Below are 16,232 nucleotides of genomic sequence, written 5' to 3'. Positions count from 1 at the left end.
TGATTAGATGAAAGTAGAGAGGAAGCATGCCTCACTTTAATGACTCAGCACCTTAGTTAATGGACAATACAAACCTATTTCCTACAAAATGCATTTATATGTGACTAATTAACTGTGGGGAAAAAGGGTTTTGTAGAAATTTTTTTTTCTGTGTGGCTATTTTTTTCCAAACATGGAATTTAAAAGACATTCTATATATACTCCCATTAATTTGTAGAGATAACATGGATGGATGTTTGGCAGAAGGATACACTGTAGATTTATGTAACAGTCCCAACCTTTAAATATGTAACTTTTAAGAGTTTTACTTTTGTGTCAGATTGTGTACTAACAAGTAAACCTATAAAATGGTTCTGCAACAATCAAAACTAATATAATCTGCTTCTGTTGTTTTCTGAAAGACATATGACATATGACAATGGGAATCAGTCACCAAACAATAATACTATTGGTCTAGAGAGATGAACAATAAAATATGTACAATGTTGCTCCTTGAAAAACTTTGTCAAAATACATTCATAGCATGTGCAAAAACACTTGCTTCCTCTCTGCTCTGCTTACTCCCTCTTCTCCCCCATAGCAAATGAAGAAAAACAACCGGCACACTGAAATCAAATGTCAAGAATTGCATAACAGCTGGGCTGATCAAACAACCTGAGTTTTATGAGAGTTGATGTATGGAGATTGAGCCTTTTTTCTTACATCATGCCGTAGGGCCTGCCCCTGTATTTACAGAACCAAGTTAATACTTTTGTTACACTATTTTGTATTTTTCTAACACTTGGTAAATGTTTAATACTAAAGCCTATGTTTTCAATAGTAAAAAAAAAAGTAATGGGTAAGTGAACTTCAAATAAAACTGTAAAAATAGTATAAATGGAAGTTTAAAAATGGTCATCTTTTACAGGATTTAAACCCAAGTCTTCCAGGTTACAGAACTGTGCCCTACACCAGCGGTCTCCAACCTTTTTTGCGCCACGGACCGGTTTATGCCCGACATTATTTTCACGGACCGGCCTTTAAGGTGTCGCGGATAAATACAACAAAATAAAACTAGTACCGGTACCGAAAAAAAGAAGATTTATTCATAACACACGTGAAAAGACCCAGGAAAACCGAGTTGACGATAAAAACGATAACAAAATAACGCTGAAAATCGATAAATACCCTGAAAACCATACATTTCACACCTGAGCCTCAACTCTCGTGACCCGGTACCAAACGACTCACGGACCGGTACCGGTCCGAGGCCCGGGGGTTGGGGACCGCTGCCCTACACCACCACCAGTGCCCTACGTTCTTCTAATGCTGACTTTGGGTCTATGTGTGGTCTTTAATTGATTATCTTTCTACTGCAGGTCTGTGTGATGTCCAAGCATGTAATAGAATAGGTAAATGTCCAGTGATTTCCACATTACAACCTGGGTCCCACCTCTTGCCTTTCTATGCTGGAATCACCCTTGACCATACCTAGGACTTAACATTGGCAGGTGGTGGAACCCGCCTGCCACAATCACATAATGATTTGCATTATGGGTTGCAATTGATTTTCTATGTGTACACGGTGTTATTAGCTGGCCTGTGCTGCTGCCGCTGCTGACTAAGAGGTTTACTGCTCCCCCCATGGAGTTAGCCAAAACCATTCAACAAGATATAAGCCAAAATTATATGAGGTATTCTGATTACAACCCAACAAATAAACAGAATAAATCTAATGAGAAGTGTGGTATTTGGCTGGTGAAACTAAGCAGCATTATCAGTTCAGATTTAAGGTTAGAGTGCTACCCTAATCTAACTTTGACAGTACGATCTGCTCTGGACCGTTACTTTTTATTTTATACTAAACGGCAAAAAACATTCTAATATTATCTCATAATCTTGATCTCATAATCTAAAATGATTATAATTAGGTCCAGGGCAATGAAAGTGCAAGAGCCCTACTGTATCCATGAAGCATGAAACTTCATGGCCAGAATATGCTAACGCTCAAGAACTGTTAGAGCGCCACCTAGTGAGAATAGGGAATTTCACGTTTTGTAGTGTGATGTGCTGCTTGTCCCATGTTGACCATATTCACCAAAAAGGGCTCTGAATAAACAGAAGCTAATGATGATTCAGTGTGAAAACTGTGAGTTTTTATTTAACAGTGCATCTTCAGGCCATGGCAATTTTCCATGAAGCCTTTTTTCTTAGGTTCTATCTCTTTAACGGATTTTGCAAACTGGCTCCACAACGCCACCTACAAAATTTCCGAAAAGTAGTCCAGGCACTGTGTTTGAATATATGAGCGTGAAATTTAGAAGATAGTCAGCAGTTTTTTTTGCTTGGTTGGTTTGGGTTTTTTTTGTTTGTTTTTTTCATGTTCAGGCCTTGAATTTTAACAAACTCCTCCTAGAGATATCCTCAGATCAACATGATCTTTGATGAGTGCGCTCTAAAGACCTTGGATGTGCACCAGTTTCCTGGGGCCCTTTGTTGCTGCATGCAGCTTTAACTCTGTTGTTTCTTAAAATGTTTCACAATGAAAAAAACATTACTTTACCAAAACATATTATACTGATTAAAAAACTGATTTTTAAAAGAAATCTAATAAGAATTAGCATCCAACATGCTATTTTTAAATGTGCACTCCTTAATTGAAAGTGCCAAAATGCCATTCCAGATCATTCCAGCAGACTTTGACGCCTCCCCATACTAACAGAGTATTTCTAGTATTGAGAACATCTCCTGTAGTGTGCTACATGTAACAAAAAGCAACTTTGTAAAAATGTCCTGACCGGATTTTCAAAACGTTGACTGATGGTGTCAAAACCACTGACTAGAATTATTATGATGTCGTGTCACATCTATCACAAAATTCACGTGGCCTCTTTTTTATAATGAAAGTGCCAAGTCGAGATTCTTAGGGAAAGATCTGCCTTTGTTATATTCTTTCATGTAGCCAAAACAGACAAAAGTAAGGACTGAACAAACCAAGCACCCAGGACTGGTGGTGGGGCTTCAAAGTCCTAGCCTGTTTGAATACATTTCTTTGACCTCCCTTGCATGAAACAACAGCAGATAAAAGAAAGGCAGACAATGAGATTGCTTTGATGTGAATTGGTAAAGCTCATGGCCACTCGAGGCAGAGGACAAGAGGACAACTTTGCATATTAGTGAGCTTCATGAGTCTGAGTTTGAAGGGCTCTTCATGGGTACATTATTCTACAGTGTATTATTTGTAGAGCAAGGACTGATTCAGTTCTGTTCTCCTTTCAGGGATTAACTGTTGTTTTGGTTAAAGTTGCTATAGCACCGGAATAATCATTATATCCACTTTATTGTGCTGACGAGAATAGATGAGCCACTTCATAAATCTGCTGGGTTTCCTGTTCTTTATGGTGTATAGTCTTTTTTTAAAAATGTATTTATTTATAGTTCAGCTCCACTTTGACCAATGTGGTTCCTTCTCAATGTCTGCAGAAATGTTACTTTTCTATTTAATGTTTTTCAAAAATCAAAAAGGTCTAGCAGTATTTACATTATGCAGTTTATGTATATTTCTCTACCTTAATTTAAAATATTTGTCAGTAATCTTTTGACTTTAGTTTCACTGTGTTTTCACTTAGTAAAATAACTTAGTGTTCTGTAACGGACAGACTAATCCAGAACAACATGAGCAATACGAACAAATCTTAACCCAAATAAATGGCTAAAGATTGGATGTTGTACAACAACTAGTTCTTATTTTAACTGTTTTAAATTCTAAAGTACAAATGAAATATTTAAGAAAAAGAAAAAACCTATCATGAACAAGCTGCAGGAGACATAGTCATAGTATTGCAGTCACAATTTCAGTTGCAAAGGACTATAAATGCAGTATGACGATGTTTGGTTGCTGAATACATCAAATTAACTCAGGGAGATGCCTGTTCTTCACACAATGTTTCTTGAAAACTCTAAAGCAATAGAGGAATTTGTCATGATGTTTTTGTAATGGTTTTGTGAGGAAGCATCATGACAAATTCCTCTATTGCTTTAGAGTTTTCAAGAAACATTGTGCGAAGAACAGGTACTACTGGTACTGCAAAACATACAACAGTGAACTGTGTGTGATCAGAGACACACTTATGAGCACTGTTATCAGAAACCCAACCAAGAAGCAACATGGAAGTAAAATATGGCAATGATAAAGATGACAGGCATCTCCCTGAGTTAATTTGATGTATTCAGCAACCGAACATCGTCATACTGCATTTATAGTCCTTTGCAACTGAAATTGTGACTGCAATACTATGACTATGTCTCCTGCAGCTTGTTCATGATAGGTTTTTTCTTTTTCTTAAATATTTCATTTGTACTTTAGAATTTAAAACAGTTAAAAACATTTTCTTTTAATAAATGCGCTCACTTACAAACATCATGCAATTGACTGATAAAAAAACATTGTCTCCAAAAAACAAATTCAGCTGTGACAAACACTCATCTTTAATGCTAATGCTGCTGCCCTTTCATTATCGCACAGTATCCCCAGCTACCAGGTGCTAGCAGTGATTTGGCGCCATTTAACTCCATTACTAATTGTCTCAATGATGTCTGTGGCCTGGAGTCATGCTACCAATAAAAGATGCACACCTATCCCATGGTTAAAATGTTTGGGTTGTTTTTGATTTCACTTCTGGCACTAATTGATGCACCTGTGCACTGTTTTGTTAGCACAGTACTTAAAATGGGTTTAATGGCCTCCTTGAGGCAGGAAAGTCAGAGCTCCACAGTCACTGTAATTATTAAAGAGTACTAAGGTCACCTAGAAGGAGTCGGTTTATGAAATGCTTCCTCACAAAACCATTACAAAAACATCATTTTAATGAAGTAGTGGAGTGGATACCAACTCTGAATATCAGAAATTTTAGTTTGTAAAAATAATAGATTGTTAATTTGATGAAAAAGCATATAGAAAAATATAATGTTATTGTCTTTCTTTTTATAATACATGGTTGGTACAACTTGGTTTTAAGAAATATAAACTACCAATGCAATCTTACTACAAGTTTGACCTTTAGATATTTTCAGAGTGTAGCTATTTGTAGCCCCACATCCTGTGAGATAATGTCAACACTAGATGTGATGAAGAACCCCTGAGTTCATTGTATATTAAAAGTAATACATGAATGCTATTTTCATCATATTCATTAAAGCTGGTAAATGGCAGTTAATTGTTTAGAGGCAGATTAACAGCTTTGCATCTGTAATTTTTCTTCCTTTTTTTTTTTTTTTTTTTAAGTGCAAATTTCAGTGGGTTTCAGTTCTTTGCAGCGATGCCAGCGATGCCATTTAGTTGGTTTTTATATACTGAATAAGAGGACAAGCAACAGGACACGAATGCTTTTCAATGGATTTGATTGTCTTAATCACAATAGCTTAATTTAACCTGTACAAATAATAGTATTTAACAGAATCCACCCTTTTCATTAATTGGTCCACCTACTTTTTTTTTCTCACAAGTATGTAGGTTGATTGTTGTGCTCATCAACAAATGCTTCTCAGAATCTCAGAATCATTAAAAATCCATTGTTTGAGAGAATGAGCAACTTCAAAAGCTTGGCAAAACTGGCAGCCTCTCCCAATGAGTGCAATTAATGCTCCCAAAGGCTTGCTAATAATAATGTGGTGAAGTGCAGCAAATGAGAGGGAAAGATTAAGAGAGAATCGGATCTTCAGCATGGGACTATAGAGAAACGGAGGGAGAAATGGCTCTTTATATGTTCTCTCAAAATGGCTGCCTTATTATGAGTGATTCACAGCAGCTCCTTAGGGAAGCCACCTCCTGTGGCGCTCCATAAAGACCAGAGCTTGATTGCCCAAGAGGACAAAAAACAGGGAAGTCAGTGCAAAAGCCCTTCATTGTCTGCCACTTTCCCTCAAGCTTTTACTTTTGTCAAGATAACCAACGAGAGACTTTCCCACCGCTAGATGGCTAGTATCAGAATCATTTTGCTCGGTACAAAGTTGTGCTGTGTCTGTGAAATTGTTTCAACTGTGTTTTTCAGTTGTTCACTCCTAGTTTTACTCACATCATGCACCCATGAACGCGTTATATTTTCATGCATTTTAAGCACATAATCACAGTAATTACATTTTGGCCTTAAAAAGCAGGTGACCTACAGTACAGCTGAGCACTCTGCTGCAATGCATCTTGTGTAAACATAGTTGCAGAACCAGAGCTGCTTCTGCTCTTCTAACACGCTGCCCACACAATACTTTTTGGTGTTATCTGATGGAACTGATTTATAAGACTTGTCAGTGTTTTCTCTGCTGCCGTATAGAACAATATGTTGCTTCGTGCATCTTGTCAGTACCAATTTAAAAATTTTGACAGAAGTTTTGATAAATTATAGGTTAACTAGGTTAGCCATTTCTTTTTTTTTTTTAATGTTTACACATGTCTACTTGCAGAATATCTTGCAAAAATACTAACAAAGTGAAATGTTTACACAATTTGTGAGGGATATCAACTCTGGCCTTCATCAAGCAGGTGTTAATGCTTCCTGTTACGTAGCTTGCCTTAGTTGGTCATTTGTATTTAATTGTTTGATTCTCTGAGAACCACTGAATGTCAGTTAATGCAATAGATATAGATAAAAAAAAAACAGACCTGAAAACTGGCATCAGAGTGAAGGAGGTGTTAGTACTGCTGTTGTCGGTTATTATTTCTTGTAATCAGTTGGTATTAATACCACTGGTGGCAGTTTTAACAACAGTACGTAAAAGGCAGGATTCCATACACAGCGGCTTCTGCTGAGCTGACAATTTGAAGAGTCCTGAACAAAACTGGTATTAAAAAAAAAAAAACTAATCTAAATATCTGATTTCGTCTTTTCTTTATTATTTTTCTCAAAGGGGACGCATAGCATACTCATATAAACATCACAGACTTTTCGGAGCAAATGAAGTAGTAAAGTTTTGGAGGCCAGGTATAAAGGAACACGATCAGGATATGTAGTAGTGTGACAGTACATGTGTACAAGTGAGCACTTCTGCTTGTAGCATCGCTTCGAAGAGCAGGGATCACAACTTAATTGACAGAATTAACAAGATGTTCACTGCAGGGAGCGGGATAATTTTTTTTATTTATATACATTTTTTAAGAAAAGTAAGTAACACCCAAGGCTTAACTGCAGGGACAAAGCAAGTGATGAGCACAAATGACTGGAATAATTGGTAGACAGTGACACATCCACTTAGGCAACTGTGGTAGCATTCCTCCCTGACAGCTGGGGAATTACAAAGGTGGATGACACAAAAGTAATTCCGACAGATGGTAAGAGTCATCTGAACATTTTTTGAAAACCATTGTATCTGTGTTTTCTGTAACAGTTGCAGGGAATGTTGCTGACAGTGAAACATTTCACAGAGTATTGCTCAATAGACTGAATTTACTTTGACACGCTCCTCACTATCATTCATTATTAAACTCTCTTGTTTGCTCTTTGCCTCGGGGGCAAAGCTTTCTTTTTCTTTAATAACCTTTGTGATGGTGCTCCAGGTCTCACTGTTGTTTTGTTTTGTACATTAGAGGAAAGACGGTGGGCAGAAAGGATGAATAAATGAAAAGGAGATGTGCCCATTCCTCCACATGTGGATTTCACACCTCTGACAGCAAGTAATCCTCAATCACTCATAGACAGGTACATGGGAAAACAAAGATTCATTTTTTGGCATTTCTTTCTAACAGAAGCTCTGGCGGTAACTGTGCTGCCTCACCTGAAACACACATTACTAAATAAAGCTGCTCTTTTAAGGGTCATTTGCACATTTAGTCATTAGATGGTCCTGTCAAATGATGCTGCATCATCCAGCTACCCTAGAACACTTAAGGTTGGGTAGCTTTGTTTTCTGATAGTTAGTTAGACCACCTGCAGGTTACTACTCCTTGTGTTAGTTCTTTTTCGAAAATCTTAGAAGCAAAACGAAAAAGAAAAAATGACGCACAGCTTTGCACAAATTACACCTCTATTCAGAGCTGTATTATGGAGGAAAATAGCAAGACTATTTTAAGAAATATGTAAACTTCTGTTAAAATCTCTTGGAAAGATCTACAGACCTAAGATGATGCCAGCTTTTTCAGGGAACCAACAGTAGTAAGCCCAAAATCTTTAATTTACAAACACATTAAGAGAAGTAGCCGATTAACTTTTAAATGTTTTGAATCCTCCAAAATATAATATACTATAAAAATGACCACTGCCTCTCTAATCAAGTGTGAGAGCAATACTGACTCTGTGTTAGCTGTTACAGCTGCATTTAGAATAGAATTGAATAGAAAAATCCTTTAATTGTCCCACAAGGGGAAATTTGGGACCTAATCCTGTTTATATAGAACTGTAACTGTGGTAGTCTATTTGTACAACAGCACAATGCCAATGTCCTCTTTGTTTTATTAATTCGGTTGGTTCACCTTACAGAATTTCCTAAGTTCAAAATCAAACTTCTGTGCTTCACTTGGCCCTCACTGCTGCTGATGTAGATATTTATGCAAGAATGGGGGAGAGGGTGGAGGCCTGTGCCAGCTGCATTGATAATCACTGAAGGAATCGGGCTAGAGTCTCCTGAAATTACTGTATTGGTTTGTTCTTAAAGCAACTTCAATAATCTTTATTGCATGATTCAAAACAAGCTACACAGAAAAAAGTATCAATTTTACAACAACAGAAAAGCAAAATGGAAACATTAATTGAACGAGATACACATTGAGACAGAATGAACAGGAGGAGAACAAAACGTCTCAGTCACTAGACTATAGTTAAGTTGCTGTTTTCATCTCATGGTGATGAGAAAGGGACAGAAGGGGATTCAAAAGCTGACGTACCCAGAGCTTTTTATTTCAATGCACAAGTGTGGAGGGGTGAGTGTTAATAGCTAATACAGGAGCAGAGATGCATTCCACAAGGAGGAAATGGCTACAAAAAGTTACGTCCAAGCAATGTGAATATTTGTGATAAGAAATGAAAAACAGGATATAGGTGAAAAAAGTGTCTTCAAAGCCTAAACGGTAATGACGAAGGTTACATTTGAGAAATTCTAATTAAATTTCTGTAATGGTTTTCATTCCATATTAGTTTCTTTAAAGCAGTTACTTTGCCTGCCTGGGGGTTTGTGGTCTCTCCACTTCTAATACCTATATGACTAGTCTGATTACATTTTATGCTCCTTTCAACAACTGTGCTGACCCCACAGTAACTTTGGAAATGCAGCATGGGATGAACATCAGTGCAATAAAGATGATGGCTGTCTTTATTTTCATGACGTTTATAATGTGCTTTAAATGCAAACAGTAAACCTTCAGGTATGAAACTTGCATGGAAAAACTTAACAGGGTTGTCATGATACTAGAATTTCAACACTCAATACTGATGTCAAGGATCCAAACCAGATCTGGGCTCAGCTGCAGGACACAAGAGTAAAAGTTTACACATTTTATTGAAGTCTTACAATCAAATTAATGGAACAGTGAGTTGGTATTTCCTGCGCTGCGGTTTGTGTCACGGCCATAGCCGGCTCGAGAGAAAAGGACTTAAATGCAGGACACAGATGGAGCAAAGGGAACGTTTAAGTGACAAAGTTTACTTACAAAACAAGTGTATGCAACAAGGCTAGAGAACAGAGCCGTTAGTTTAAACTTGTGCTATGAACAAAGCCAAAACTATGGAGTATTTATGCGACCTGAGCCATGCAAACAACAAGTGAAGTTTCAACTGTGGAAACTGCAGTTTTGTGATTTTGGGCCAAAGGGAGAGTCAGACTGGATGGCAGGGTCCTGGGGAAGGGTCAGAGTCATTGCTGCAACTGGATCAGTAGCGTGGCGGGGTGATTGGTCCGGGTGAGTGGTAAGAAATCCAAAACTCCTGACATTGAGGCAGGAGGCAGGCAGGTGCATGGAGTGAACAAAAACCATGACTATGAAGAGTGTCGAGAGGTCCAGTATCCTGATGCAGGTTCTATGGTGAGGATTTGCATCTGGTAATCTGGTGAGTAGAGTGGTTAGCTGAGAATCTGGCGAAGAGAAGTTGAGAGCGCTGGCCTTATAAGTCGACAGCTTAATTACCCACAGGTGAGAGCAATGAGCAGGAACACGGTGGCTCGTCCCAGAGGTGGAACTACCAGCTCTGTCGAAAACCACTGGCACCCAGACCATGACAGTTTGGGGGACGGGAAAACCTCCAAACAGCTATCTCAAAAGTGTTTTTTCCCCCTACAGCAATGTCTCTCTTATAACCCACAAAGGCGGGATGTTTCTGCACAGAAGACAGTTAGTTAGAGTCCAGGGCAAAACCAGATCCAATCACAGAGTCAGAAACTACCAAACTACCCTACCAGTTGGTGCAGCGATATGGAAATGGAGATCACTGGGGATCGTAAAGAAGACTATAACAACTCAAGGAAAAACTCAATACTATTGTCAGTACTACAGGGTTAAATAAGACTTTTTTTTTTTTTAAAAAAGAGAGAAGAAAGAAGAGAAAATTATAACAATACAGCAAATGAATTCAGCTACAGCCCAGTTTATTTCCTGTGCTTCTGATAACATGGCACCATATTTGTGTAGCTAACAAAAAATAGCTGGTAAATGATGCTACCGCTATTTCTGTGTGGTTGCTGGTAGACTTTACTGAACTTCAGTCTGCATGGGAGAACAACAAACAACAAAACATAACCAAAAAAACCAAAACATAGTACTTATAGACAGAAATAATTGTGTTATCCTGTCAAATTAACACTTTCTATTAACACTCAAACAGGCAGGACTGACTGTTGACTAGCTCCAAAATTAATGTTATTGTTTTATTATTAGTCATAATTGCCAGCTGCTTACTTTAATGAAAACAGTTCCTGCGATGAAAAAAGTATTGTGTTTTGAGAATTTTTGCATCAGTTCTGAGGACATCTTTAAAACTCAGTACACATAGTTTTAGGTAAGTAGCTTAATGATGTAAGAATAATGATAGGGCAACTGTGTCATTACAAGGCAAAAATTCTGCTGGCATTAGTCGTAGTCCTAGCATTCATCTGGATATTACTCTGACACATGAACCCTGCTAAATATTGTTAAAACCAAGAACACGCCACCACACAATACAACCCAACAGCTGAAGCCTTCCCCTGCAGGATAATGAACTCTGCCACAATACAAAAACAGCAGAACAGCAGAAATATGCCCATGGGCAAAAAGACACAAATATGGACCAGCTGGATTTTTCACCTCCTGCTTATTGGCCTTAAATTGTCAACTTTATATCTACTTCATCTCCTTCTTATATGCTGTATATTCTAACTAAATATTTAAATGAATCATCAAAGTGAGCTGATTTGTAAGAACCAGTTAAAAACAAAAACATTTAATTGCTATTTAAAGAATTACATTACAAATAGAAAAAAGCCACGAATGAATCCGTATTGTCAGTTTCCTGTATTAATGAGGACCAGTTTATAAAGTCAGATTTTTGTTTTCCATAGCAACATGCCACAGTAGGTAAGCACTACCTGCATTAATTAAGTTTTCTTAGTTTCACTGAAATTCTGCATAATATGAGGTAATTTTACAACGTCTGAGACATTTAAGATGTGATGGAACCCCACAAATCATCGATTACACCTGCAACCACTGAATTGGTTTCATTTGTAAGTTCAAAATTGTGTATGTGCTGTGGGGAGACAGTGAATCAGATGGAAGGCATATTTTTATTCCTGAGAAGGTGGAGAAGAAGAGGTGAGACAATGTCATAGACCCTTCTGTGCCCGGCTGTCATGACACCAGCAGCAGTGATTAATGAAGCAGGGTGAGTAAACATGCGTCAGAAGGAAAGATGCGTTTGTGTACAATGGGGGCATGTATTATCTGTGTGTACAGGTATGAGGAGTAGACAAATATATAGCATAAATGTTGTTGTTTTTTTTTCAAACATTGACAAAATATCCATACAGTATGCATACGTACATGTGTAAAAGTCTTGACTCTCTCCTCATTTACTTATATTTTGCTACAAATGCGCAAAAATACATAGAAATACAGTCTATGAGGCAAGTTTCTACAATTCTAATGAGCTGAAAAGTTAATATTTGCGATGACAACATTTAATCTACTTCACAGCCAGAACTGTCTTAGACAAGCTTTCTTGTAATTTCTTTAAGTAGTCTTCAGGAATAGTTCTCCAGGCTTTTTGAAGGACATTCAAAGCTCCTCTTTGGGGTTTGGCTGCTTTTTGTTCCATTCTCTATCAAAGTGAAACCACACTCAATAATGTTGAGGTCTTTGCTCTGGGAAACCCAACACATGATTGATTTTGTTCCATTGTATGTTTTTTTTTTTATCCAGGTATGCCAGTGTGTTTGGGCTCATTGTCATGCTGAAAAATGAATCTGTTGATAATCAGACACTTTCCACACGGTACTGCATCCTGGATCAAAATATGATGGTGCTTTTCTGCATTCATAATTTCATCAGTTTTGACAAGATCCCTAACACCACTGACTGAATTGAACTCACCTTGTCTTGTTTCTCCCCTGACCTCTGTTTATACTGACGAGTTGAACCAAAACTTTTTGAGTATGGATCCATCACTCATAAGACCTGTTGAGAGGTTGTTGGCCTTCCATTTAGATAATTTCTGATGAAATGGATTGTTCTCTAGGCTGCAAATAGTCTCCCCTTAATAGGCAAGGTTTTGGTAAATACCTCTCTGCTATTTCTCAAATGATGAGACAATTATCTAAGAATTTGAAGAGAACCTTTTATTTAAAAATCTGAAAATCTAACCATGATATTCCCTTAATCGCCTCCCACCCCCTACCACAATCCTGAACTGGATAAGCAGTTAAAAATATGGATGGAATGAATTACGCCCCCTTGCTTATCCAGTTTTACTTTGTTTGGGAAATGACCATTTCCCTGAGTAAACAGTGATAATGTTGGAGGGTCAGGCCGCTTAGAAATAGTTGTCAGTTGTACTTCATGCAGGTCTTTGCAGGATTTTGAAACAAATTTTGACAATTGATTTGGAATTTTTTTTTTCTTGAAACTTTCCAAGATAATTATATTTTTGAGTTAGAAAACCTCTAAATGTATTACATTTCTGTAGGTCTGATATTGTTTGTTATAGATGAGAATTTTATACTCTACACATGTGCAATACATAACTGTTTTACAGCTGATGTTTCTTCAGTTGATCTGTCATCTGCAACACTTTAAATTTCATAAACTATAAGTAGCAGATGCAGGTCTTGGTTTCTTAGCAACTAGTAATTGCACATGCTGTTAGATTTCTAATAAGAGATGCATGTTTTTGAAAATCAGTACTCTACACTGTATCTGAAATAACGTTAATTTTTTACCAAAATGTAATTCTAAATATTTAGTTTTTCATAATGTGCCTGTTTTCATGTTCTGGTCTGTGCGTGTAGGTGTAAAAGTGTGTGTGTCCCCGTTAAGCATTCACATGGTCTGATTTACCCACATACTTTGCTGGGCTGGGCTGCCAAATTGCCTGTCAGGACTACTTTATTGGTACTTATACAGTCATTTTCACAAGCCTCTTGCATTTTCCTGCTATTAATCTCCCATCACTCATGCATCACATTCTATTTTTTTTTTTTGTTGCTATTTTCTTCCAGTGCTATAAACCAAATACTACAAACCACTCTGCCAAATGCTTAAAGCATGTATAACATAAGGCCTCATGGTCCTGCTGCTCATATATTGAAATGATATTTGCCGGGGAAGCATCTATGCACTCTCTCAGCAATGGTTGTGGTTTACAATAAAAACTGTAGTTTGTTAATGGGACAAATGGATGTTGATTCTACCTCCAACAGAGGTCCTATTAGACTTGCATTTTCAAACATCGAAATAGTGATTACAGAGGTGCAATCAAATACTTTGATAAAGTTGTGAGAAGCAGATTTTTTAAGTAGGATGAATAGTGTGTTACAATTCTCTTGGCGTGTCCAAAAAAGATTTTTCAATGGACTGTGGGCAGGCACACAACCACATGCCATATAATTCAGGGTTCTCATTCATCAAACAGTGTGTAGGATCCTTGTAACAAGTGTACGTGAGAACAAAACCCAAAAATGGTGTGCACAAAAAAACTCAGATTTGTAAAATGCAGGGATGCACACATGAATGCAGTGTTTGTAATTCAAAGGTGGTGTAGATGGCCCTCTGAACACCCACATTCAACCATAAACTGTCAATGCGAAGTACCGTGTTGATGTTTATGTATAAAAAAGTAATCATCGATCAATGATTGATCCATTTTTTTCTTGTCACGGTCAGCTGTCAGCAGTTGTTGGCAGTCACAGTGCAGCCATCAAGCAGCACTGCGTGAGGGTGCCATCGCTCTGTTCATATGTCAAATCAAAATCAAATCACTTTTTATTGTCACATCACATGTGCAGGCACACTGGCACAGCACATGCGAGTGAAATTCTTGTGTGCGAGCCCCACAAGCAACAGAGATGTGCAAACACAACAACACAAACGAGCAAAATACAAGAATGGCCAACCTGAAACTAATAAATATATGTACAATATATAATAGTGTATGCATTTCTGGATGTGTATACTAAATATTTTCCTACGTGTGTGTGTGTGTGTGTGTGTGTGTGTGTGTGTGTGTATACACATTTTTACAAATTAAATAGTAAAAAAATAAAAAAATAAAATAATAATAATAATAATAATAATAATAAAATATATAAAATATACAGAGTTGAATATGTGCAAAACAAGTGGCATTTATATACAGTGTGAAGTGCATAATGTTGAAGTTCCAGTAGTGAAGCTGAGGTGTCTATGACGTGTTCAGCAGTCTGATGGCCTGATGGAAAAAGCTGTCTCTCAGTCTGCTGGTACGGGACCGGATGCTGCAGAACCTCCTTCCTGATGGAAGCAGTCTGAACAGTTTATGGCTGGGGTGACTGGAGTCCTTGATGATCCTCCCCGCTTTCCTCAGGCAGCGCTTCCTGTAGATGTCTTGGAGGGAGGGAAGCTCACCTCCAATTATCCGTTCAGAGCACCGCACTACTCGCTGGAGAGCTTTGCAGTTGTAAGCGGTGCTGTTGCCATACCAGGTGGTGATGCATCCAGTGAGGATGCTCTCAATGGCACAGTGATAGAAGGTCCTGAGGATGCGGGGGCTCATGCCGAATCTTTTCAGTCTCCTGAGAAAGAAGAGGCGCTGCTGGGCCTTCTTCACTGTTTTGTTTGTGTGTACTGACCATGTAAGATCCTCAGCCAGGTGTACGCCAAGGAACCGGAAGCTGCTCACTCTCTCCACAGCAGCGCCGTTGATGGTGATGGGGGTGTGTACTTCTCTGCACCTCCGGAAGTCCACTATCAACTCCTTTGTCTTTGCGACGTTGAGGGTGAGATGGTTGTCTTGACACCAGTGGGTCAGGGCGCTGACCTCCTCCCTGTAAGCCGTCTCATCACCGTTGGTGATAAGACCCACCACTGTAGTGTCGTCCGCAAACTTCACAATGATGTTGGCGCTGTTAGTGGCTGTGCAGTCGTAGGTGTAGAGTGAGTACAGGAGAGGGCTCAGTACACACCCCTGTGGAGCACCAGTGTTCAGTGTGATGGGGGATGAGGTGATGCTGCCCAGTCTGACCACCTGGCGTCTGTCAGACAGGAAGCTAAGGATCCAGCTGCAGAGGGAGCTGCTCAGTCCTAGATCCTGCAGTTTCCTGTCCAGCTTCGAGGGAACGATGGTATTGAATGCTGAGCTGTAATCTACAAACAGCATCCTCACATACGTGTCTCTCTTCTCCAGGTGTGACAGGGCAGTGTGTAGTGTCAGGGCTATGGCATCATCAGTGGACCTGTTGTGGCGGTATGCAAACTGTAGAGGGTCCAGTGAGTCGGGTAGTGCAGAGCAGATGAAGTCCCTGACCAGCTTCTCGAAGCATTTGCTTACGATGGGGGTCAGGGCTACAGGTCGCCAGTCATTCAATGAGGAGATGGTGGAGGATTTGGGTACAGGGACGATGGTGGCCATTTTGAAGCAGGCTGGGACTACAGACAGAGAGAGGGAAAGGTTGAAGATGTGTGTGAACACTCCAGCCAGCTGAGCCGCGCATGACCTGAGGACGCGGCCGGGAATCCCGTCCAGACCAGTAGCTTTGCGTGCGTTCACCTTCCTGAAGCACTTCCGCACATCCTCCTCAGACACAGTGTGCGCACTGACGTCATCTGC

The 16,232-nt window shown here is 38.9% G+C and overlaps 2 protein-coding genes across 4 annotated transcripts in view; both read right to left on the bottom strand.

The window, feature by feature from the left end:
• The window catches only part of LOC309713259 (uncharacterized protein), a 396,604-nt gene that overhangs the window by 29,156 nt on the left and 351,216 nt on the right, over positions 1-16,232 (bottom strand). The gene's annotated exons all lie outside the window — the stretch shown is intronic.
• The window catches only part of LOC309713261 (uncharacterized protein), a gene marked incomplete at its 5' end in the record, with an annotated part of 37,106 nt that continues 30,836 nt past the window's right edge, over positions 9,963-16,232 (bottom strand). Inside the window, one exon of the mRNA XM_082544761.1 lies at positions 9,963-10,004. Within this exon, the coding sequence (XP_082400887.1) occupies positions 9,978-10,004 (27 nt within the window). The 3' untranslated portion in view covers positions 9,963-9,977. The remainder of the gene's footprint in view (positions 10,005-16,232) is intronic.

Source organism: Aulonocara stuartgranti (genome assembly GCF_965226115.1).
Source record: "Aulonocara stuartgranti genome assembly, chromosome: 8".
Classification (NCBI taxonomy): Eukaryota; Metazoa; Chordata; class Actinopteri; order Cichliformes; family Cichlidae; genus Aulonocara; species Aulonocara stuartgranti.
This window is presented reverse-complemented; position numbering and strand designations above follow the sequence as displayed.